At 35.7% G+C, this 27,020-nt stretch overlaps 1 protein-coding gene across 1 annotated transcript; it reads right to left on the bottom strand.

The window, feature by feature from the left end:
• Nucleotides 1-19,547: 19,547 nt before the first annotated feature.
• Nucleotides 19,548-21,120, bottom strand: LOC118741657. The gene is made up of 2 exons (XM_036473635.1): nt 20,783-21,120; nt 19,548-19,869 (listed from the first exon to the last, which is right to left on the bottom strand). The coding sequence occupies exons 1-2, from the start codon at nt 21,050-21,052 to the stop codon at nt 19,588-19,590; spliced, it is 552 nt and encodes a 183-aa protein (XP_036329528.1). The 5' UTR covers nt 21,053-21,120; the 3' UTR covers nt 19,548-19,587.
• Nucleotides 21,121-27,020: the final 5,900 nt, after the last annotated feature.

Here is a 27,020-nt window from a genome sequence, read left to right as displayed (position 1 = left end):
AAAAACGATATACTAGCGAACTGCGAACGATGCTCAAATTCTTTAAAAAAAAACCATACAAATCCAATTGTATGCAATATTAAAAAAAAAAAAAAAAAAATGAGCAAGCATTCCTAAAAATTCCAAACTTTTCAATCTGAATTGTAAGAAAAAATATAAAGCAGTTATATAGTATAAAGGACAGTCGAGATTCTTTGTACGCGGTAATCTCGAAAACTACTGAACGAATTTTCACGAGATTTTGTCTAATATACTCTGTATCGACAGGAGAGGGATCTTTTTTACTTAGAATTTTAACTAAATTAAAAAACTATAAGGTCCGCACCGTTCTCTGGATTACAAAAGATGAGGTGTCAAATGAAAGGGATTGGCCTCTAGAAAAGCGCTAATATACATATATATTTTTCTTTTAATAGGGTTGTCACCTGTTAATAAAATTACCATATTCAATCATAATAAGCGTAGGCATCGGTTCTGTACCGTCACTGTCAAACGAGAAGACTTAGCCTCTGGATGTGTAATGATGTATTATTTTTCTGAGTAGGGTTGCCACCTGTTTAAAAACTATAAGAGCTTCACCGTTCGTTGGATAAAAAAATAAGATACCAAACGAAAATGCATGGCCTTCGCATGTACAAAAACTAAGTTTTTGAGTAGGGTTGCCACCTATTTAAAATTACTATCTGATATACATAGTATAAACTGTCACTTCAGCATCATTCCCCAAATCCCTTTTGGGAATTTACAAAGTGTTACATCCGCAAACGCGTCCTTCTTCGCCTTCAACTATGTTAAGAGTCCTTCTTCGCTGAAGTTTTTTTATGCACTTTTTTCGCAGTCAACTTTTGAAATCGGGCCTTTGTTCGTGTCTAGTGACAATATTTCACAGTTCCAAAAATTTCAAAATTTCATACGATTGAAATACCATGCGTTAGAGAATAATTATTTGCAAGAAATATAAATATAGAAATGTTGAAAATCTAAGTAAATTAGAATAAGAAATTTACGAGTTTTTTAAGTTTGTACATAAAACGAAAAAGTAATTTTTTAATATGTACTACATCAAAATTAATTTGCGTTACCAATACATATTTCAAATATGATCCAAATTAAAAAAAAATTTTATTGAGCTTTGTACCACGATTGTTTATTAGGAAAAAATTTGAAAAAGCAACAAAGTCTAAGCGATAGAAGTTATAGCAGCTATTTCGGAGATCACCACATCTCCTCATCAGACTTCTTTTTTCTATACTTCAGCAGGGATCGAACCTGCGTAATCGATGTTCAAAGTCAGAAGCGTTAACCACTGAGCTGTACTGTACCGTAACTTCAAGTTTTCCTAATAAACAATCGTGGTACAAAGCTCAATAAAAATATTAATAATAAAATGTTAATAAGCCACAATAACATTGACAAATTCATAGTTTAGGAAGAGCCTGGATGAAGCTATACAAAAAAGCAAATAAGCAAATGGATGTATAGAATTGACAACAACAACTACGCTGTCGAGTTTAAATAGCGGCAAATCAGCTGCACTTGATATTAGTTGGTTGAATAAGGAAAATGAATCAGCAACAAGAGTTAACGGGATGTACATAGCTCAGTGGTTAACGCTTCTGACTTTGAACATCGATAACGCAGGTTCGTCCCTGCTGAAGTCTTGAAAAAGAAGTCTGATGAGGAGGTGTGATGATCTCCGAAATAGCTGCTATAACTTCTACCGCTTAGACTTTGTTGCTTTTTCAATTTTTCCTAATAAACTAATAAACAATCGTGGTACAAAGCTCAATAAAAATATTAAAAATAAAATGTTAATAAGCCACAACAACATTGACAAATACTCAAATGATTATGTAACTTGCATACATGCATACGGCATATGATGTTATACCTCGAAAAACTTTATGACCATTGACGTTAGAAAGTTTAGTAAAAATATTTTTACTTGCAGCTTATTATGTTCAAATTTTACGCTATTGGTGTGTACTGCACTAAATTTAGTTTAAGTGAAACAAAATAGCACTATCATTAAAGTTTTTAGCAAGGAATGAAACCGATTCAAAATAACGTTCCGGTTTGGGTTTCGGTTTTGCCAAGTGTTTCGGTTTCTATTTTGGTTTCGTTTTTCAATATTTACTTCCGTTTGGTTTCGGTTTCGCTCCGGTTTCGATTTTGGAATAAGAACATGAAAACAAGTTTGACAAAAAAAAATTATTTATTAAATAAATATGCTACCTTCCAAAGTTTGGTATTGGCGAAATTAAGCATTGTGATAAATTTTAATTTATATAAAGAAAACACCTCAGAATCAATTATATAAATGCACCTCTGAATCAATTATATAAATGCAGAAATCTGTTATTTATTATTATTATTATTATGGTATTTGATATACATACATATTAGGGATGTAAAAAAACATCGATGTATCGAGCAACATCGATAGTCGTGGCTTCCAACATCGATGTTCGTCGATGTTTTTACGAATCCGATGTTAAATCAAAACATCGATGTTTTGAAAAACATCGAAGATGTTGCTTGACTAATTTTTCACCATTTGATTTTGTGCACGCTTTAAAATTTTGTTCCAGCGTGTAATAACGATTAATAGTTAAGTACTTTCGTGGAATAATGCCCAAGTATGTTTCATTAATAAATTCCCATATTACATTTAATAAATGTTCATATATGTATACGTATATAAGTAAGAAATACTTTAATTGGTTTATAAGTATGTAGTGTACATATGTGTTAAGCTACATGTATTACGCTAGAGATTCAAACTCATGTTAATATTTAAGAGATTGATAAACTGGTAGCGAGCTCAGTGAAATTTTATTTAACTTTCCTTACAATATTTGTGAAAAGAAAAATGTAAATATATCGTCACCTGAAATGCGAAAAGACGTAACAACATCGTAACTCAAACGGAAAAGGTCGAGACAAATTTTTTTTATTTTTTTCATTAAAAGATGTGGGAATTGTAATTCGATGAAATCCATTATATCAATCAAAAACTGAATTTTGAATTTTGTATTAGTTACGACTTTTTGCATTACAACGATGATGTTTGTTACGTCCTTTTGCATTTCAGGTGATATGTGATCAAATTTTTACTTTATATATGTTTTGTAAACCACCTCTCTGAGTCAATATGTTAACAATAAGAAACAGTAATCTTTACCGTTATTTCAACTTCTTGAAACAGCACACAGGTTGAATAAAAATGAGAAAAATCTGTAAAAACATCGATGTTTTCATTCGATACATCGAACTGCCATCGATGTAATTTTTCGAAGCATCGATTCTTCAAACATCGATGTTATCACCATAATTTACATCCCTAATACATATAAGTAAGTGTGATTTTCACAGAAATTATGTTGATATTATTTAAATCACAATGTATTAAACGTTGAAGAAAGAAAATCGAAAATTACAGTTCATTGATAATATCAACACTAGGTTCTTTCGCTAACAATCCGGACCGGATCCGGTAATTAGAGAATAAGAGCCACATTTTCTTTAAAAATTAGAACAAAGTCCAGAAGTACGGGAACGCAAAAAACCACATTTCGTGTCCACAATTCGAGAAACAGCTGATTCATGTTGTTCGTGTTTTTGTCATTTATACCATGTTCTGACCGACATCGAAAACATGTTTTCGTTGCTAAAACTGGTATTCGTCCTAAAACTTTTGTTTTCGTCCATGAAAAATCTGTCAAACGAGAACCAGTTGAAAACTACTTGAAAACTCACGCTCCACCCATTCCAATTAGTGTCTTCACTAGTTCTTTCGATTATTTATCGAAGTAGAAGTCATATTTTATCATCTTTGATACGCCATTTCGGATTTATTGTTAATTGCCTGGCCAAAGCAAAATACGAATGAAAGTTAAAGGTTGTAAATGAAAAGAAAATTAAGGAAAAGTGTTTTGGTTTTCTTTTTGTGTAGCAAAACTGCAATCAAAATATGTAAGAAATGTCAACGAAAACACTAACAACCGGTGTGAACAGCCTTCAGCCCACAATCCCAAAACTCGTTTTCAAAGTGTTTTCATTGTCGGTCAGAATATGGTATTAAATTCAAACACTTGAAATTTGAATTTTGGTTTCAAAAGTTTTAATTTAAGTATAAAGATTGAAACTACATGAACAGGACATTCACTGTTCCTTAAAAGCACCAAGTAAATGCAGGCAACATGTAAACACAATACAGCTGATATGCACTTTGACACTTTATCCATTTTTCCCCGGAGAAAGAGTTCGGGCTGTTTCGGGCGGGAAGCACACGCTCACACACAGCACACGTTCGAATTTTCGCTCTCTATTACACATTTTGATGAGTACAGGAATGATTTCTGACCTATTTTGGGCACACGCGGGATCCTGCATTGCGTACGGGAAAGAAACTACTTAAATATAATTAATCGATTATCGATTCACAACAAAGTAATCAGCAGATTCACAGCAACAACGTCATCACTAGATTCACTTAAATGTTTCGTTTTTGCTGTAAAATTGAATAGGTAAGAAAACTAAAATATAACTGTTATTTTCGTAAAATATTTACTACATAGTTATGAAACCCCTTCATTTCTGTGTCCTTTACAACTATACATGTGAAAATTAAAATCAAAATGGCTTCTTCCAAATAACCGATGCCAGATCGGAGATTTAATTTATTAGGCACCATTTTAGTAGCTTTTTGCGAAAAGTTACCTTGCCATACTTATTTACTGCTTAACAAGAATTTTAAGCTCGTCGACGATTTAAAGCATCCGTTGTTGGTTACACCAGCAACCGAGGCAATCGGAGATCGTCGTGTCACACGTACTTGTTGTAGGCTCGTGTTGATGGAAAATCAAAAATTTTTGATTTTCCATCAACGCGACCGCTTGACAAGCGGTCTGTTTGATAGTGGCGCAAAGCGTTGACAAGCATTAGTGTGTTAAGCTCGTCGGCGATTTCAAGCATCCGTTGTTGGTTACCCCAGCAACGAGTACATGTGTGAGTGTCGGGTTGAATGTCGGGTGCTTGAAGCTTGCCCGGCGACACTCAAGCATAAAGCGTCAACACCATTTGCAATAAAATTTCGTAGTGGGCGGACGTAAACATGTCTTCATCGGATGACGATTTTTTGCTACTTGCCACTGCATTGGGGTATCTTTCCTTATATATTTCCAGGAGAATGTCGTATTGCTTTATTCCAAAGAAATTTTAATTTATTATTTTTATAAATTTACGGTTTCGGTTTGGGTTTCTGTTTCATTCCTTGGTTTTTAGTGGTAGTGAAGAAAATTTCCACTACCAATAAGCTTGTGATACATAATGAACTATCTAATTTGTTCCAATATATTTATAATAGATTGGCGCTTACACATACATGGGCGTAGCCAGGTAGGGGCAGGGGGTGCTCGAGGCCCCCCCCCCCCTAAGTTTCAAATTTTCCTTATATATATATAAAATAGTACCCTGAAATGCCTGCTTAATAGGGTCGAGGCCCTCCCCCCCTAAATTTCATTCTGGCTACGCCGATGTACACATATGTTAGTGTTAGGCCGAGCTTCTCCTCCGATTTGTGGCGTGCGCCTTGATGTGGTCACACAAAGCGGAGGGACCTACAGTTTTACGACTCCGAACGGCGATTGTATTTTTATGAGAAGCTGTTTTTAATGGCAGAAATGCACTCGGAGGTTTGCCATTGCCTGCCGAGGGACGACCGCTGTTAAGAAAAAACCGTTTTTCTATATTTTTTTTTTGCGATGTTGCTTTGACCAGGGCTTGAACCCAGGTGTTGAGGAGTAAAAGCGTGCACTGCACCACAGCGGTCGACAAGAGCACAGTTTAAACTTTGTAAAAAGTCATACGCAGAACTCACTCCGAAATTCACAAAAGTACATACATACATACATATATCAACGAAATCATTGGACGAATAAATAAACCGTACCCGTGCGCACTTCAACCACATATGTATATTAAATTAACTGAAATTCCAAGATTTGTGTTGCGTGGCATTTTGATTTGACGTTTGTGTTCATTTGACATTTCGGCGCGACTATGAATTAAAATTTTGGAACAAATGCAGAATAGCTCCGGTTCTCAAAAAAAAAAAAAAAAAAAATATTGGGGTCGATAGAGATGATTGAGCTGAACATAACGGTATATTTTTTTTGCGGAAACAACTGCTACAAACGTTATTAAGGGTCAAAGTTCAAATTAAACAATTCTTTAAAGCAAAATTTTTTGAAAACGAATGCATGGATTTTAAAAAATGTGATCACATTTGATAGGAAATTTGATTCCCTTTAATTTGATATAAATATAATCCTCCCTAATTAGAATTCTCCTCTCTGTGTTGCTGCAGAAGAGAAGCGGAATTCCTTTAAACTCTCCTTGGAACAAACAGAGAAAAAGTTGATATTGATAACATACCAGGCAGAGAATTTTAGTATATCGGTATGGAAAGTAATTTTAATTCACCTGCGTTTGATTTCTTAGAAGCGAGCGAGTAGAAATCGACGTAGGAATTGATGGCTTCGTAATTCTTCTAAAAATTGTGCGCATTTGTTAGTGGAGTTATATCCCACACAGGGAAAAATAGTTGTCCGAAGTGCCTATGTTCCAGCCAATACCTAAATAGAAGAATACGTTTTTTCAGTAAATGTCGGATTAGCTCGCTCCGATGAAACTTTTAAGAATGGAAGAGCATCACCGTCCAGAGTATAGAGAGCGGGAGAATTTATTAGAATCTGCAAATTTCGGTATGGTTTCTTAGATTCCTTTAGAACCAATGCACTTAGTAGATTTGGGTGTAATGAAAAAATCACTGAAATTAGTTATTTCTAACGGAATCGGTTTATTAATGAACGAACGATTACGCCCTCTTGCAAAATCCGTTCCCTCGGAATTTTGCAGAATTACGAGAAATTTCGATGAAGTAAATAATTAGAAATCTACAGAATTCCGGCAATTTTTGTTATATACAGGCATATTTGTTTTAAACGATTGTGTTCATGATGATCTTTACAATGATTTTCTTTTGCTTTATGTTGGAATTCGGTTTGTCTCTTGTGAGAGGTCAAGTAATGTTGGTATAAATATAGCTCAAGGAATGTTACAAGATTTTGTAAAATTATTTGGTCAATTATACGGTAACCATTTAATAAGTTTTAATGTTCATGGATTGCTTCATTAAGTTGATTGTGTTAAACAGTTTGGACCATTGGATAACTTTTCTGCTTATAAATTTGAAAACTATATGCAAACCGCTAAAATATTGCAACAATTCAAAACCCGATATTTATAAAGAACAAACTTTGTTGCAGATTCTAATAAAATCTCCAAAGTGGGCTCATTCATATTAAATTATAAAAAAGATAAAGATAGTTTTTGCTATAGTGATAAAACGGGGCCGATAAAAATCATCGAGGAACATCTTTCATCTGATGTTTTTACAGCCCTCGTTTTAACAGATTTACAAAATTATTTTATTGAACCAGTTGATTCGTCAGCTGTCTTAGGTACTTTATTAGCAAAATTATCAGATGAAGAAGTAGTTGTAAATAGATTAGATATTAAGAATAAATATTTTTGCATACCTATACAAAGAAAGATTGCAAGAAAAATTGCTTTTAGTTCCACTATTACATAATTTATTTAATGAATTTTATTAGTAAAACGGAGTTCAAACACATAATTGAAGAGGTGCTGGAGTTAGAAGTGGAATGTTCGCAGGAGCTCTCCACATCAAAAGGTAATTGAATTCATAAACAAATAATTTTTATCTGTTATAGAACGAAGGAGTGTGTTTCATAGAACTGCATTTTTTATTTGTATAAACATACTATACTTTTAGATATCTCAAAACGGCTTGACGATATAGGTAGGGCTGCCAAACGTCCCGGTTTTCCCGGACATGTCCCGGTTTTAAACTATTAGTCCCGGTATCCCGGCCCAACCTTAAAATGTTATGGATTTCGTTTTAGTGTCCCGGTTTTTGATTTGATTGCACAAATTTGAATAAAAGTTCCAAAATCACTACACTAAGAGAAAAACGGCGTTGTAATATTCAGAAGAATGTTATGAGTTCACTGAGGAAAATAACGCATAGTAAACATGAATATTTTCTATTTGATTATCGTTTAAAAATGTTCGTATTTAAAAATAATACTTTCATAACACGCAGGCGTGGTGTTGATTCAAACTCAACATTTAAATGCACATGTCTGGCTGTAGCTGAGTGCGCGAAGATACATGCCACAATTTGCTAATTTCCAGAGGGTCAGGGCTCAATTCCCATTAAAACCAGCATGGAATTTAAATATTTTTTTTAACTTAATTATGAAAAAGCAATCGGTAATTGCAAATCGCTTCATTTTAATATGAGTGAATTGAATATTTCTATACTAAATACTAAAATTTGTATACTTAAATGTATTACGAGTTGGGCACGCTTTTTTAATTCTAAACTTCTTTCTCTCAGTGCACCGGTTTAATTTGTGAAATAGTCACATTTCGAGATATATTGAATTTTGTACAAGCTATAGTTGACGATTAGTATATGTACCTAAATACATTCAAAATGACGTGCACAGATTTTTGCCATTATATTAAGGAAAAGGCAGAAGTTTTGAAACAAGTTCACAGCAACGAAAAATATGACTGATGTTTTAATGTTAACTGGTACTTAAATTTTTTTCTTTCATGAAACCTAGAGTACTAATAAGTACAGTGCCGTACAAAATTATTGGCTCGGAGGCTCTTTCACCAGATCACAATTTCTAATCAGATATTTTAGAAATTTTTGAAAATGTAGCTTTTGAGCCAATTAATAAAGTGCAAGTCTGAAGTTGCCAGCAAATTTCGTTGATTTTTTTTTTGCTAACAGTGTTTTCCATATAAAAAAATTATCGAACATAGTTTGTATGGAAGAAACTCTAAGTAAAATCAATAGCAAAAATCATCTAAAATTTAAAGGGCTGAAAAATTTCATTTTAAAAATTTTTATAAGAAGTCCGATTATAATGTTGCAAATTTGTATGCAAATTTATTGAATTTTCCCGAGTTTAGCACAAAGTTTAACAATTTTATTTTTATGTTTTTTCATATATTTAGTATAAACTGTATTTTTATAAAGAATAAAAAAGGTTCATGCATTGTGAAAAATTCTCTGTGCTTTAGTTGTGATAAGTTGTTTTGTTTTGTTGGCGTACGTTGTACGCCATTTCATTATCTCATGTTTTTATATTTTTGTTTTTGTCTGTCAAAATAAAATTTCACTACATCCTTTCGCACGTCGAAATGAAAGAGAAGGGAGCGAGAGGCCCTTCCTAAAGTGTCCCGGTTTGGCAACAGAGATATCTGGCAGCCCTAGATATAGGGGAATCCCAAAGGGGAATGTTTTCTCTGCTGGAAACCGTTAGCACCCGTCTCACTGCCTTGGAGAAAGTCCTAAAGGAAAATGTAACGTATTAGCTTTCAGCTAAACAATGGCACAAGATTATTACCCCTTCTATGTTACAGATGCCTGCCAGAGCTGAGGTTCAAGCACAGTCGAAAATATTGCGGGAATGCAAAGTGCTTGCATCCAGAACCCAGCTCTCCGTTAGCCGCATCACCGGTGACATGGAGGACGAAAGCTACATGCTGCTTGCGTCCAAACTCCTTTTGTCGTCGGAAGAAGACCTTCTGGCAGTCGAGGGACAGCTTCAAAATAGAAGCAGTGTTGAAACAATGGCAATAACTAATTTACTTATTTAAATATTTACCTCACTTTTTTTTATTCATTGTCCTGTAGATGCGGCTATTAGCCAAGACGAAGGGCTTAAAGGGCAGTGTAGATGGGGTTATGCGTGCGCTGTTTGTGGATGACTTGGTGGCAAATTACCATTCGGAGGGGCGCCAAGAAAAGAAGTCGCTTATGAAGTTGAAGTCAACCGAGGTTGTTTTTGGTGAGTATTAATTGATTCCGACAAAAGCGTCTTAATTAAAACTTAAACTCTTTTATAGATATCTTAGCGGAGCAGCCGAAGGATGCCACAATGGCCCAGATACGGCATTATGTGGCACTTAGTCATAATAGAAATAAGCAAAAAAAAACATAAGGGCTGTTCAGGATCTTGTGCATATGCTCTTGGATTTGCATATTCGTTGCATTTGTAAATTCACTACAATAAAATTCACACGGTTGCCATGGCAGCAAGCAAAAAACATGCAAATGCAATTCCAGCTACAAATCCAAGCCCATTTCCAAAACATCATGAACGGCCCTATAAACTTAGGTTTAAGTTAGGAAATAAGTTGTAAATACGTACCCTTCTGGTCAGTTGGTTAAGTCAAGTGACATTTTGACTAGTTTTGGTTATTTTTAATTTGTTAATTTAACGATTATATTTTTTTTATAAAAGTCTGGCACTTTTCCTAACCAGCGACACATAAATCCACATTTCAAACTAGATAAAAAAATTATGAAAATTCAACGAACTTTAACATTTTCCCCCGAAAATTTTAAACTTTTTATTCAGTATTTTTAAAATAATTTTGGGTATGCAGTTTTAAGGCTCATTAAATTTTAGTAGATTCAAGTGCAAATTTCCAGATGCTAGAAAGTCGCGTTGATTTTTAATAATTATTTTTTTTGCTGATTGTGCTAGGCATTTTCTCCCATACAAACGAAATTGTGGAGCATATTTTATATGGAAGAAAATGCACAACACAGTCAGCCAAAAAAATTATTAAAAATCAACGCAATTTTCTAGCGTTTTGAAATTTTCACTTTAACCTACTCAAATTTAATGAGCTACAAAACTGCATACCCTGAAAATTCTAAATAAAAAGTTTAAAATTTGTGAGTGCAAATGTTAATGATTGTTGAATTTTCATAATTTTTGTACGAAATTTGAGATGTGGATTTATATGGCGCTGATTAGTTTAATTGCTAAACTTTTATAAAAAATTATAAACATTAAATAAACAAAAGAAAAATAGCAAAAACTATTCACTTGACTTAATCAGCTGACCACAAGTGTATATGTATATGTATTAGTGCATGGTAGTAGTTGTAAATGTAGATATTTTGACTAAGTAATAAATATTTTTTATATTTCATTTTATTGTAAATATCTATATATTATTCTGAAACAAGGCGCTCATTCCTAGCGATCTGCAAGTCGTACAGAGACAAATTATACATCAAATTAAAGTGCTCAATCTGAAACTTTGCACAAAGTTTTTAGACTTAAGATTGATTGAACCATTTGACATTGAGCAAAACATTGCTACCACAATTTACTTTCAAATTAAGGTTCTGGACCTGAAACTTTGCACAAACATTTCAATTTAAGAATCATTCGACGTACATATTTGCTCGGAAAGATTTTTTAAATTTTACATTGATCTATTTTAAAATGTAAAACTGAATCTCACACACACATTCTCATTTTCACCAATTCCAACAATACCAACAACCACATGATCAAGTGAATTCCAGCGGAATAGCTGCGCTTGATTGTGTTGGCATAACAAAAATGAAAATAGTGGAAAAAAGCAAACGATAATTTACAAGGCGTACTTAGCACGGTGCATAGGCAACTGGCTGAGTCAGTGGGATCGTCGGTTCGAATCCTACTGAAAGAAGTCTGATGAGGAAATGTGGTGATTTCCGAAATAGCTATCACTTCTACCATTTTTCCAAATTGTTGTTTCGCATTTTGTTTTACTTCGTATTTGAAATTAAACTTTGAAATAAAGATAAATATGAAGATGAAGAAACAAGAGATAACGATGAAGACAAAAAAAGGCAAAACGCAATTAGGTTAACAGAGTTGAAATTTTCCGATAGGAATCGAAATAAAATCAGCCATAAAGGTTACTGAAATTTATCGAATCATCGAAGTTTATAATTATCGAAATTTATCCATGCTTATTAAGTTATCGCAACGTATCGAATTATTCAAACTAATCAATGTTTACTGAGTTGTCGAAATTTATAGACACAGAAACTTAGTTGTCCAAATTTACGGATAGCTATAAAAACGTGTGGGATTAACGAAATTTGTCAAGTTAAAGAAATGTATCAAGCTATCGATATTTATTGAATTATCATTATTCATAGACTTAACCAAATATATCGAGGTGTCGTAATGCATTGAGTTCTTTCAACTTACAGAGTTATCGATAATTATTGATCTACTGAAATTGGGTGGTTCAACAAAGCGAAGTTTATGGAATTTTCAAAATATATCGATCTATCGAAATTTCAAGGTTATATAAGCTTATCGATTTATCACTGCTTATCGAATTTAATCGTCTTAACAGAGTGTAACGAGTTATCAAAATGTTTAGATAGTTTTGGAAAAATGTGCAGATGTCAAATAAAAATTTATAAAGGTATCCAAAGTTTTTCCATTTTTGAGTTATCGAAATTTATGGAGCCATCGAATTTCACAGTTATCGAAATTGGTCGAGTTAACGAATTTTGATGAGTTATCGAATTTTAGTGTTCCTGAAATTCATCGAACTATCGATATCTATCAAATCATTGGAGTTTATCGATAAACTTGAATGTATCGGGCCAGTCCAAGTCCTGCCGAAGTCCTCCAAAGACCTTCTCAGATAAAAACAAATTTAGTTACGTTTTAGCAGAAGAATTTCCGGTTAGTTAATTTGTACCGTATAAGTATCGCTACGTGTTAAGTTAGAAAACCTCTCCAAGGCTTCTAAAACTAGAAAAGCTGTCGAATATCGACAGTAACTGGCACTCTAGTACATATTTAATCTTTTGAAAAAATAGTATTAAACGTAGATATGTAATTTAATTTTCTCATATAGCAATAAAATGTAAATAACCACTATTTTTTTAACGGACTTTGGGCCCTATTCATAATCAAAATTAACAGCCGTTATCTGAGTCACAAACCTTAGCTCATCACTGCAGTGATTTCTACTGCGCATCAAAGCTTTCCACTCTAACAAATATGCCGCTACAACACAAATTTTTCAGTTTTTGTGTATTTTTCTAGCACTTAAAATCTAATTTTTGTGGCACATTTTGCGGGGCACTAGAAATCACAAGAGAGATGAGCTAAGTTTTGTGGGTCTGTTAGAATAGAGGGGTAAGTCTACGCTAAAGTTAATTGCAGTTTTTTGGCAGATAATCCATTGAAAATCCGCTAAGTTTAGTGTGGACTTAGCTTTCACTATCTCAGGGTTTACACCGGACAATACTGTCATGACAATAGCAATACTTGCACACTTTTTCACTAATACGTGCATACTTTTCCATTGGAACAATTTTGACAACTATGTAATACGTATATCTTCATTAGCTTTGATCCAGTCCTCCATGAACTTACAGGATTTTACACGAACTTGCAGGAAGTTGCAGGAAAAATGTTCCCGTACTCCAAAATCCTGTAAATGAGAGCGACTTTTGGAGAGTTGTGTAGAGAATGAAGTTGCAAGATTTTACCCGAACTTTTTCTTCTGGTAAAATCATGAAAAGTGTCAAGCAGTCACTGGTTGACGTTTTTAGTTTTATTGTTCCCGTACTTTTTGTTGTTACTTTTGCTCTCACTTCAGAGAGTAATTTTGCTGTTTGACAGTTTTACAGGATTTTAACGAAAAGTATTGGATCAGAGCTATTTCCTTCACAGCATTGTCCCATGTAAACGCGCCGTATGGATACGGCTCTTGATGTTTAGGTTTCACATAGACACCCGTATATACTTAGAGTAAGTTGTAAATACATAATTAGTAGTATTTAATAAGTAGTTTTATTACATTGTAAATAGTTCCTTTAATGCAAATACATATGTACAGCGTGGCGACGAATAACTGTTACCCAGGTTTTTTTGAGAAATAAAAGGGTCCTTTAAAGATTTTGCGAAAAAAGTATTTTATTGATAATTTTCCACAGATTTGACTTTAGTTGCATCAATTAGTTTTTAAATTTTAATCCTTATTTACATTTGCCAGCAGTGTAAACTTTGAGAGAAAAGTTCATTTGGCACGCAAGTCTTTTTCAGGTGTATTTTTTCTTAGGCTTTGTATAAAAAAAGTACAAAAAAGAAAAAAACTGTATAAGGTTGGTCGAATGAATGACCGTCCTAGTCACCAGTTCCGAGTCTATTCGATTTTTGAGTATGAGGCCTTAGGTTGGACAGAAGGGGGAGTATAAGGGACTAAAAATGGAGAAAATTAGCCTATGGTTACAGAAGATATGGAATAAATTAACTGACGAAGACCTGCGTGCCAAATGAACTTTCCTCTCAAAGTTTACACTGCTGGCAAATGTAAATAAGGATTAAAATTTAAAAACTAATTAATGCAACTAAAGTAAAATCTTTGGAAAAATAACAATAAAATACTTTTTTCGCAAAATCTATAAAGGACTCTTTTATTTCTCAAAAATATCTGGGTAACAGTTATTCGTCGCCACGCTGTACATTTAAAAGTTGATGCCTATTTTTGATTCTTTAATTTGTTTACTTCAATCAATAATTACTTTATCCTAGTTTCAGCTGCTGACTTTAATTTTTGTTGCGTTCGCCAAAAACTATTTTCTCAGCTTCAGTGCTCACCAGAGCCGATTATGGGCTCGCCATTTTAAACATTATAAGGATATTTTCCGTGTCGCCGGCATTAAAGGACTGACCATTTCATCATTTAACAAACGAGAAATGAGTTATACTTTTGAACACAAATTTGAGAAACAACTACGATTATTTCCTTTGCGATGGTCGATTGGTAAGACGTACATCGGGCTTTTACGGGAAGGTAAACTAGACTGGTATAATTTCGATTTATTTTACTCTAATATCATACTCCAAATAGATTTTTCAAAAACTGGGCACCACTTTTCATTCCATATGTATGGACCAGAAAAATTTACAGCGTGAAATTGCGAAATAGCTACGTCGTACTAAATATGAAACAGTTGCTACCCTTGACGCTGTGCGTCGTGGATTGGCTCAATAGGCCGACTGCTGCCTACACTGTTTTCACAATTTCCGCACCATTTGTCGCAGTGGACCTGTACATGGGCGTAGCCTGGGGCGGAGCCCCCCCTCCTAACTTCCAAATTTTTGCCTAGAAATTCAAAAATAGTACCACGAAATGCTTTCTTGATAACTTCGGTCCCCCTAACTTTCAAGGTTTTTCCTATATATATACTGTACAACAAACTATACTCCCAACGCTAACAAAATAGTTAGTAAATTGATTTAAAAAGTGGATATGTGGATCATCCGCTTCTGTATCAAGTTATTCTCTGGCTGCAGTCGACAATGAGCAAAAATAGTTCAATTGTTTATTACTTTGTCTTTATGTTTGTGTCTTTTCTAAGCGTACAACGAAAGTTTTGTATCACAGAACCAATCTGAGATTATTGATAAAACTATAAACCGGTTGGGTGAACAGCCAAGACTTTTAATTCTTAAGTGTGACAAAACAAAATCAAGTAATATATTTAGCATAAATGAATACATCAGCATAAAAAATCTGCACACTCAAAATGTTCAGTACGTCCTCATATTTACACATACCTATGTATATAATTTAAGAGAAGATATTTCGCTGCAAAGCAATGATTATAAATTGTTAGTTTACCTTACACAATTGCGGAGGAATATTACAGAGTATAGGATAAAAGTTTATTTTTTTACATTTTTTATTTTGAATAGCGTCTGGTCCGGCTATTTGGTTTACTAAACAGGTATGTAGAGCTATGAATTTAAAAAAATACATCAGGGTTTAGTTGAGATATTCGCTTTTGACCACTATGTTTTGTACATTTCCCAGTACTGCAAAGCTTTTGACTGCCATTCAACTGGGAGTGGCCCGCGTGCGCTGCACAGTGGTTCGGATCACAAATCTAGCTGGACGAAACTATTTAAACAAATACTCGTTGATGGATCTTTACACCACTTCTTACCTAGGGGATTTTTGGGTCGCTGATTACGAATCTGAGGTCACTTATCAAAAATTCAAAATGGCGGATCCAATATGGCGGACAAAAATAAAAAAATCGGTAGATTTCTAAGAAACTGGGTATCTGGGGGTTTTCTGGGTCGCTGATTACATCTCTAAAGTCATTTACCAAAAATTCAAAATGGCGGATCCAATATGGCGGAAAAAAATTTAAAAAAAAAATCGCTAGATTTCTATGTAACTGGGTATCTGGGGGTTTTCTGGGTTGCTGATTACGAATCTAAAGTCATTTACTTCATTTACTTTATTTACTTCGAAACGAGCATTTTCATCAGATATTTCTTTCAATTTACTAATCACATAATCACGGATACCTTGTTGTCTTTTAGAAGTTTCAGCAACACTTTTCCAAATGTCAAAAAACTCACTTCTTAAGATTTTATTTACCATGACTAAAATTTAAGATCACAGCAAGAAACACAAATAAATTTCAGAAAAAATTGTTTAACAGCGCTTAAAGATTTTTATGCCTGTTGTATAATTTTTTAATTTCAGAAAGCAAAAATTCGCGAGTTACTATTTTTTTTTTTAACTCTTACATAACCAAAGTTTTTATAACTCCAAGTATTTTTCTGTTTTAACACACAACCCCTACCGCCTCCTCCCCCTCCCCCCCTCTCCCCCGTGGATCCGCCACTGATCTTATATTTATATTCAGATACATTCCTGTTAATAATTACTTTTGAATTTTGAGATTTGACATACCGTCACTAAAATGTAAATATCTAAGCCAATTGGTTAGACTTGGTTATCGAACTTACCCTCTGCATTTGCGAAGGTGTAAAGAATAATATGCAAGTGGTTTTATAACGGCCTTCGGCGGCCTTTACTTTTCCTACTCTTTAATTTTTTTTTTTATTAATCAAAACGACGATTTTTCAGAATAAATTTGCTTTTACCAATGTGGACATAAATTGCTTTATGACCTCCGAATCTATAGCGGAATAAGTGTAATTTTTTGTTTATAAAGTCAATTTGCAATTATGCAAATTTCTGTGAGTGCAATTAGCAATCTTTTAAGTTAAATTTCAGCTTTTAAAATAGAGTTCTCGAATAGGCGGCGTTGACTTACCTTTGTTTGTTTGTTTTCATATGTTAATGCTTTAATAAATGCAATTTCTATTTGAATGTATTGTCAGGAATGTATTCCAAGTACCATTAAGTATTTTAAAAACAAAAAAAATTTGACTTTCGTCCAGCTAGATCTGCTATCCGAACCACTGTGCGATGGGTTTGGGTCCCGCCACGTTAAAACCCTGCCCAATGAAAAAAAACACATGCCTCGGATGATACCCCCTTCTTTTGATGACGATCACGGCAAACATAGGAAGGACTATGATTTTAGGGTATGCACTTGGAATATCCGAACCCTTAATCGGGATGGTGCCCCTGCCCGACTGGTTGATGTCCTAGGGAAAATAAAGGTGACATCACCGCCACACACGAAATGCGATGGACGGGGCGAGAGAGCAAGCGTGGAGCCTTGCGACGTCTACTACAGTTGCCACGTAAAGGAGTGCGATTCGGTGTTGGATTTGTGGTGGGAGAGAGACCGGCGTTCACTCTAAACTTGGCAGTATGTGTTACTGGGTTCTAGCATAAAAAGATCCATCGAGCTACATGGATGTCTCCACATCGAAAAACGGGAAACCAAATCGAGCATGTTGTGATAGACGGAAGGCATGCTTCCATGTTTTAGATGTACATACGTACACTCCGAGGGCCAAACATCGACTCGCACTACTATAGTGATGCATCCAATATACGACCCAACCTCGGAGCAGCAAAAAAAAGGGCCCCCAACAATGCAACGAAAGTTCAACGTCGAAAAGCTGCAATCAAAACAGACGGCCAATGGATTCGGCGCTCGACCTTCACACCTGCTGTGAGAGAGCTCTCTTCAACAAACCAACTTGCGCGATCAGTGGAACCACATTTCCCGCTCATTACTGGTATGATGAGGAGTGTGAGAAAATGCTTGAAATGCTGGCCGACAGAAAAAACACCCGAAATTTTTAGCAGAGAGTTAAGCGCCTTACGGAAGGTTTCAAGACTCTTGTAGGAACAACCATGGCGACATAGTGACCGATGTCCAGAAAGTACTCAGATTATGGAGGGAACACTCTTCGACCATTTTGAATGGCAGAAGCACTGAAAGAAGTGGAGAAGACGAACCTGAGGTCCCAGTCGATGACGATGGAGTCGATATCCCAGCGCCTGACTATGGCGAAAAGTGCCAAAGCTGCTTGAGCTGACGGCCTGTCAGCTGAGCTATTTAATTACGATGGCAAGGAGGTAATAAGGTGCATGCCCGACGACTGGAATTCAAGTGCGCTCTGCCCAATCCACAAGAAAGGCGACCCCGCCATGCGTGCCAACTACCGCGGGATTAGCCTAAGCATAGGTTGCAAGGTCTTATCGAATGTATTGTCTACCATAGACCAGGTATTCACAATACGCCAAATCTTGGAAAAGACCCGCGAGAAATGGCTCGGCACTCACCACCTATTTGTCGACTTTAAAGCCGCTTACGACAGCACTAAAATGAGTTTCCTATATGCCGCTATGTCTAAATTTGGCATCCCCTCAAAACTCATACGGCTGTGAAAAATTACGTTGAGCAATATCACCAGCTCTGCTCTGTTGCCGTTCGCCCCCAGAGGGGGTTTCAGGCAGGGCGACTCTCTTTCATGTGACTTCTTTAATCTGATGTTGGAGAAGATAAAAAGATCTGCAGAACTGAACCGCTCAGGATCAATTAACTACAAGAGCTTATGCCGATGACACCAACATCATCGGTAAGAAAAACTGCGAAGTCTATCCTGGCTTTTCCAAGTTGGACAAGGAAGCAAAGCGAATGGGTCTGGTGGTAAACGAGGACAAGATGAGGTATCTCCTGTCGTCAAACAAACAATCAGCACATTCGCGCCTTGTCACCCACGTCACTTTTGACAGTTATAATTTCGAGAAAGTAGAGAATTTCGTTTACTTGGGCACCAGCATTAACACCGATAATAATGTCAGATGGAAATCCAACGCAGAATCGCTCTTGCCAACAAGTACTGCTTTGGACAGAGTAGGCAATTCAGGAGTAGGGTAGAAGGGGGAGCATTCGCCATTGGGGCACATGCGCCACCCATCGTATTCTTCAAAGTTACTAGTGCTGTCGATCTTTGAAAATCGATAACTTGTGCTTCAGTCGACCACATCTCTTCTTTTTTGGTTTTTGTAGCGATCAGTTTGTAGAATATATTTTTGGTTCACTTGTAGGCTGGTGTGATCTATTATTTAATGGTGCAAATAAAGCACTTATTCCACCTTCGTTGCCCAACGTTTCGCTGAAATTTCCAGCATCATCAGGGGCGACTATGTTTATTAAATCCAACAAAGAAATACAAGGAAAAATCAAAAGATGTTAAAATGAATAATACAAGTTGGCATACATGTGTTTGTAAAAACAAAGACAACAATTATGGACTAATGCAAAGAACATATACTCACAATAATATTAAACATTTGCTTTAAACTTAATATTAATACATAAACACATAATCAGTACCACTCTCTATGGTAGTCTTGTCATTACTAAATTGTTTATTTTGATATGCATAACATGTAGGCGGCCGCGATGTTGTCCGTATCTTCTTTTTTGTTGATCGTATTCTCTCTTTTTTCTAATATTCTTAAGCTTTCCAAAGTGTATCTCGTCATTTCCCTCTTTTCCTTGTCAATAATCCTAGTGTTAGTGAAATCAGCTGTGTGGCCGCTGTTTAATATGTGCTGTGATAGGGCTGTGCTGTGTTTTTGTTTCCTTATATCTGTTTGATGTTCGGCTATGCGAACACCTAATGCGCGTTTTGTTGTCCCTATGTACACTTTAACCACGGTGGAGAGAATACAGAGGTGGCGCCGATGACGATACCGCTACTCGGCTCTCAGTGATTTTGACAGAATCAGCTGTTTTGGTGACGTCATAGTAGAGAAGACAGCAGTAGTGATGTACTGAGTCAATACTTTTAAGTACCCAATACTCTCGATACTCGGTACTGAAACATTTAGGTTTCGAATAAAAGTGCACATAGGCCAAAAATATGGAAAAAACCCCTAACAAAACCCGAATGTAAGAGCCAATAGAGCTTTTTTACTGATTCAAATGAAAGATGTATATATGTCGGTTCGATGCCATAATACAGAGAAACCCTTACTTGTTTGAAGCATTTTTGTTCCAGCTGAATCGGACGATATCATTTTTTAGGCCTGGGACAGATTCTGTAACCAGTTAACGACAATTTTCGAATCGGTATCGGTTTTGTCGACGTTTGATATCAAATATTTGTAAGTCAACAAGTGCGATATCGATCCGAAACTTGTCGCTAACTGGCTACAGAATCTCTCCCCTGAAAGGCTTCTTCATCCGTCAAAGTATTTTTCTTGAACCTTGGATCGACTAAGGCTAAAACTGATAAAATAATATTTTTCTGTGGCGATAAGTTCAAGTGTTTTAGCCGATATCATATAAATTAGTAATGAAAGTTTTTTCTAAACCTGAAATGTATATAATGGCGAGGGTTTAATGTAAATAATCGGTATCGGATAACGAAAAGGAAGTATAGGGTACCGAAATCTTTTTTAAGTATTGGGTACCGAGTATTGGGGACAATTCAGAACATCACTAGTCGCCCTCATTCTCGCCGCTCTCAGTTGTCAACTCTACGATGACGTCACGCTAAAATTACTCTCACGAATTCTGCTGCAATCGGCGCAATCTTGTATTCTATCATTCTTGCACTTTACCACAGTTTTCGTTCTCTTTGCCCTTACATTTTATTTCATAAACAACGTTGTTTTGTTGCTGTATGTATAGTGGGCTTTTTGTTCTTGTGTAGATTCTAGCTAACGTGTTATTTGTTTTGTAGGCGAGAGTTATATTTTGTTCCTTTAATGTGCTGTGATCAAAGTTTTCGCTTAGCTTGGGGATGTAAGTGACGCTGTAGTACTTCTTTGGTGTATTTGCTGTTGCTGTGGTTGGCGTTTTATTTTGCTGATTTCCTATTCGCATTGTTTCTTGTTTTATTAGTTCGCGTATCAGGTGGTTGGGATAATTGTTGCTTTTCAAAATGCTGTGTATTTTCTCTATGTTGGCTTCATGAAATTTTTGTTCGCTTATCGTCAGTATTTTGTGTATAAGATTTTTCGCGGTGCTGATTTTATATTTTCTTGGTTGGGAGGAGAGATAACTGATCAGGCGTCCAGACGACGTTGGTTTCGAGTACCAGTTTAGAACAATATTGTTGTTGTTTTTGTGTATACGGACATCAAGGAAATGTATGTTCGCGTTTTCTTCCATTTCCATGGTAAACTGAAGTTTTGGGTGGTATTTGTTTAGCGTCTCTAGAACTGTATTCACGTCGTTGCGGTTTGTTATTGCAAAAATATCGTCTACATATTTGTTGATAAACTTGATGTCAATGTGTTGTTTCAGCTCCGAGATGGTGTTGTCCAGAAGGTCGTCCATAATGATGTCGGCAATTGTCGGTGAGAGGGGGTTGCCCATTGGCATTCCAAATGTTTGGGTGTATAGTTTGTTATTGCACATGAAGTAGTTATTATCTTTAAGGCAGAAGTCAAGAATTTGTTGGAATTTGTGTTTTGGAATGCTGGTTGTCCGTTGTATCTGGTCCCACTTTTTCATAATAATTTTTGTGGCTAACATTGTCGGTATATTCGTAAACAAGGAAATGACATCGAACGACACTAAAACATCTTCATCACATACACTTATATTCGTTAATCTCTCTTTCAAGTTAAACGCATTCTTCACATTGTATCTCTCTGAAATCAATGGCTTGAGTATTTCTCCGACATATTTGGATAACTTGTAACAGGGGACCATGACTGACGAAGCAATGGGGCGTAAAGGAACTTGCGGTTTGTGAATTTTCGGCAGGCCATATAGCCTTGGCGCTGCAGCTGCGGTGCTGGTGAGAAGCTGCTTTTCCCTTTTGTTTATGTGTTTGGCTTTGTAGAGCTCATCAACTATTTTATTGTTTTTTCTCTGCAGAGTGCTCGTTGGGTCTGTTCTTGAAGTTTTGTATGTGTTTTTGTCTTCTAGTAATTTGTTTATCTTTTCAATGTATTCCGATTCGTACATTGCTACTGTCTTATTGCCCTTGTCAGCATCTGTTATAACAATGTTTTTGTGGGATCTCAGAAACGCCTTTGTTTGGTTAAATGCAGCTAGAATGAATTTTTCGGCAGAGTTGTGTTTAATATTCCGTTTGAACAGTAGAATTCTGTTGCTCAACTTATTTCTCGCTGTTTCTTTCTCCTTTTCGTTTTTTATCCCCATGATTATTTGTTCCATTTCTGCTATAGTGAGTATTGTTGAGAAACTTGTCCTTGTTGTTGGTAATGTGAACTTTTTCCGCAGCGATAGTAGCCACCTTACCTCTTCGGGAAATTTGACGTTCGTTTTGTTCACAAACCAATTGTTGTTCTTTTGTATTCCCAGCTTCCGCATCTGTTCGTGTTTAAGACTCTCAATTTTTGATGTGAGTATTGATTCTTTTTCCTTCGCAGTTTTTGGCTTTGGGCGTTCTGCTTGCTGATGAACGCGTCGAATTCTGAGCTACTTAAGGTGACTTTTAGTTGTTGTTGTGCATGCAATAATAGATCTTTTGCTATTTTAATGTTTATTTTTGTTTGTGTTATCTCGATGTTTAATATTTTTGTGAGAAGTTTCTCTGAAGTTGTATTAATTTTTAGATTTTTGATCGAGCTTGTCAGATAATTTGGCATTAGCCCGTATTGTTTGCATCGCAATAGAAATTTAAGCTGCTCCATCTGTTTTGCTAATTTGTGTTTTTGTTTACTGTAGTGTTTCAGTGTGATGCATGTATGCTCTCCGTGTGTATACTTCATATGTTTGTAATAGTCCTTCATCTTGTACTAGTGTTGCTATTTTGTTGGTAAAATAAACGATGTTCAATATATCGGCAGGCCTTCCGAAATTAATGTTTTTTGGTTTTTGTAGCGATCAGCTTGTAGAATATATTTTTGGTTCACTTGTAGGCTGGTGTGATCTATTATTTAATGGTGCAAATAAAACACTTATTCCACCTTCGTTGCCCAACGTTTCGCTGAAATTTCCAGCATCATCAGGGGCGACTATGTTTATTAAATCCAACAAAGAAATACAAGGAAAAAACAAAAGATGTTAAAATGAATAATACAAGTTGGCAAACAGATATAAGGAAACAAAAACACAGCACAGCCCTATCACAGCACATATTAAACAGCGGCCACACAGCTGATTTCACTAACACTAGGATTATTGACAAGGAAAAGAGGGAAATGACGAGATACACTTTGGAAAGCTTAAGAATATTAGAAAAAAAGGATAATACGATCAACAAAAAAGAAGATACGGACAACATCGCGGCCGCCTACATGTTATGCATATCAAAATAAACAATTTAGTAGTGACAAGACTACCATAGAGAGTGGTACTGATTATGTGTTTATGTATTAATATTAAGTTTAAAGCAAATGTTTAATATTATTGTGAGTATATGTTCTTTGCATTAGTCCATAATTGTTGTCTTTGTTTTTACAAACACATGTATGCCAACTTGTATTATTCATTTTAACATCTTTTGTTTTTTCCTTGTATTTCTTTGTTGGATTTAATAAACATAGTCGCCCCTGATGATGCTGGAAATTTCAGCGAAACGTTGGGCAACGAAGGTGGAATAAGTGCTTTATTTGCACCATTAAATAATAGATCACACCAGCCTACAAGTGAACCAAAAACATCTCTTCTTATTTACTCTGAAAGTTCATCGTTGCAAGTGGTTGTAGATACTCGCTTTTATCCACTTTTTCGCATTGTTGGGAAAAGTTTTGTGGCTAAATATGTTTTGTAATAATTTTGTGAATCTTCGTGTTATGCAATAGTTTTTTATTTGTGGAATACCGCCAATGTTGCTTTAAACGAAATCGAAAGCTTGTTCTATTTCATTGTGTATGACTCTTAAAAAAAAGTGAGTTTTATAAAAGGGATTACACGTTGGGCAGATCCACCAGACTCCAAGTGGGGTTGTTTCGCCGGCAAAAGTGCCCCATGGGGTAAATGTGCCGCTGATGTAACTATGTGCCCCATGAGGTAGATGTCCCCCTGGAGTAGCTGATGTTCTAGTAAATGCTGCAGAAAACTCAACCCAGGATGATTCTTTCAAACATCGTGTTTCCACCCGCCATTACGAGCACACTCCAAGCATTCTTACCCTAATACTTAAAAAGCGCAAATTGCGAATAGAGTGGCAGAGACTTCGTTCTCGTTCGTTAGTTATACAGGAACTAGATCCATGTAAGAAAGAACTAAGTTGCTTGTTGGAAGCAGAAAAAAAGACGCGCCCTCGGTTCTTCAAAACTTGTCTGCCTCATGCCAGACAAATTTTTCTCTCTGACGTACCATGAAGTATGAAAAGAAACCGGTGCTTCGAGAATCGCCTATCGCGCTCCTAATGAGAACTGGGCAAGGAGTGATGGAAATAAAGTAACAGCTTTTGCTCAACATCTTTCAGACGTTTTTAAGATCAATGAAAGTCCCACTCCTTCAAACATCTTAATTACTAATAGTAACTCAACCGCTATTTCCCTTCGATTCAAGCTCAACGATTTAAGAAATGCCAAAGCCAATGACATAATATCTGAAATAATTATAGTACCTAAGCCAGGTAAAGATCGGACCATTGCAACCCATGATAGCGCAAAGCAATACCATACCTCGGCATTAGTTTGGGGTTCGGGAAAAGCCATTGGTACCTTGGAGGAAGTACACCGAATAGTCTAATAAATTAGGGAATCCTTTTGGAGAAAAACATTACTATATTATTATTATTATGCTCCTTATAAGAAAAAGTGTTGACTTAAGAAATTTGAATTCAATACAATATTAAAGTTACTTATGTTCCGCTTTTTCGTCTTGACGTTCCCACCCCATATCGATGGCGGATCTACCCCATGGGTGGGGCAGTTTCACCATTTTGGGTCGTTTCAAAAATCATTAAAAAACCTATAGACATTGCAGAATGACGATGAATATAAGATGCTAAATGATGTATATTTCGAGATGACCAAGCATTAAACAAACGAAATGATCGGTGTACTTTCGGCAGAGATTTAAAAAGAAAGTGGCGAATGCTCCCCCTTCTACCCTAAAGGCCTCTCTCGACGTACGAAAACCACACTATAAGTCACTCATCACGCCCGTGCTGGTGTATGGCGAATTAAAATGCAGCGGCTCAACTGGCTTGACCATGTCGTTCGAATGGACACCGACGCCCCAGCTCTGAAAGTATTCTGGCTTCACTTGGCATTTCCAATTGGCGTCAGTTGGCCAAAATCTCTTTGGCGGTTACAGCGCCAAATAAGAATAAGAAGAAGAAGAGAATATATCTGTAACCTTATCAGTCACACAGTGTTATAATCCCGACGAAATCACTGACGGTGGTACCGGGAGGGGAACGGTACATGACGGTAGGAAGTTTAGTTTGGGTCAAAGTCTCACACTGACGGGGTCAGGCTTTCGATGCTTCCTCCTCGTAAAATAAACATGCTCAGTAAAAAGTTAACAATTTAAATCGACGAATAGTTTTATATCAACTTTTGTGAACTTCTGTTTATTTGTTTTTTGTACAACACATTTACCTCTATTGGTTACAATAATTTTAAGCTATAATAAACAATTTTTTAGTAAGTAAGTTATTGGGTTTGAATTTTTATTGGTTGAGAATGTATAAATATTTATTTTAATAACTAATTGTTAAATTTGTTGAGTAGTCCTACTTAATCTTTAATACAACTTTCTCCACAACAATATAAATATTTATTTTAATAACTGATTGTTAAATTTGTTGAGTAGTCCTGCCAACGCAGTTATTTAATATTAATATTAAGAAATCTTAAATACAACGGTTTCCACAAGAATATATAAATTTTTATATTAATAACTGATTGTTAAATTGTTGAGTACTCATATCAACGTAGTGATCTAATATTATTATTAAGAAATCTTTAATACAACGGTTTCCACAATATTGAATAAGTTTAGGAACAAATTGTAAAACAAGAGAGGATTTATTTCTAAGGATTTATAAGAAAAAAAGGTAACCAAGAACTTTAAAAACATTAACCTTATTATAACCTCTGGAATAGCACCTAAAACAAGTTGAGGTAACCAATTGGTAACCAAGACTCTAACCTGCATATAATTCTGGGTAACACCTAAAACAACCTGTAGTAACAAAGCAGGTAACCGCTGAAACTTACAGAGCGCTAACACAGAGATAACAACAAAGGTAACCTTTAAAATAGTCACCAATAACAGCTAGCTAACATCGTTGGTACAGAACGAGAAGGTTGCTGTTAACAACCCAGTAGCAAAAGGCAATAGATAGTAAATGAATCTGTAATAGCAAAAGTGTTATTCATATCCTACAAAATTGCAAACCTGGGAATATCAGTTTATCAGTTGTTTGCATATCTCACTCGCGTATGCAGGAATATGAAATGATCAGTTGAGCACCTTCCTAGGAAGTTTAGAAATAAGAAACTCGCGTATGCAGGGATATGAATCGATCAGTTGACCGTATTCCTAGGAAGTTTAGAAATCAGCAACTCGCATATGCAGGGATATGCTTCCATCAGATGAGCGCTACAGTGGTTCATATGAATTTAGTACTAAAATTTCTTGAAAAGGACAAGAACAAAAAATATTTTTCTCTTACAACGATATGACCTCGTTCCTTGCCCCGCGACCTCTTACTATCTCGCTTACTTTTTTCAGAAGTGAAACTTTTTGCTGGTAGGAAGCAGCTATTTAACCAATATGTGTGTTTACGAACGGAGAGAGATCCTCACACTGATACATGAGAACTTCACACCGATACATGAGAACGTGAGGAAGCTGGTTACTTTTCTCCCACGGCCAGAGCAAAGGTAACCAATTGTCAAACACCTTCACA

This window comes from Rhagoletis pomonella, unplaced genomic scaffold (genome assembly GCF_013731165.1).
Source record: "Rhagoletis pomonella isolate Grant_MI unplaced genomic scaffold, Rhpom_1.0 Rhpom_scaffold_00006, whole genome shotgun sequence".
NCBI lineage: Eukaryota > Metazoa > Arthropoda > Insecta > Diptera > Tephritidae > Rhagoletis > Rhagoletis pomonella.
The sequence above is the reverse complement of the archived record's forward strand: the minus strand, read 5'-3'. Positions and strand labels throughout refer to the sequence as shown.

Coding starts and splice junctions, on each gene's coding strand:
- LOC118741657 (XM_036473635.1), bottom strand. CDS start 21,052: ATGCGAATAGGAAATCAGCAAAATAAAACGCCAACCACAGCAACAGCA. Junction 19,870..20,782: donor AGAACGAAAACTGTGGTAAA/GTGCAAGAATGA, acceptor ACCGTGGTTAAA/GTGTACATAGGGACAACAAA.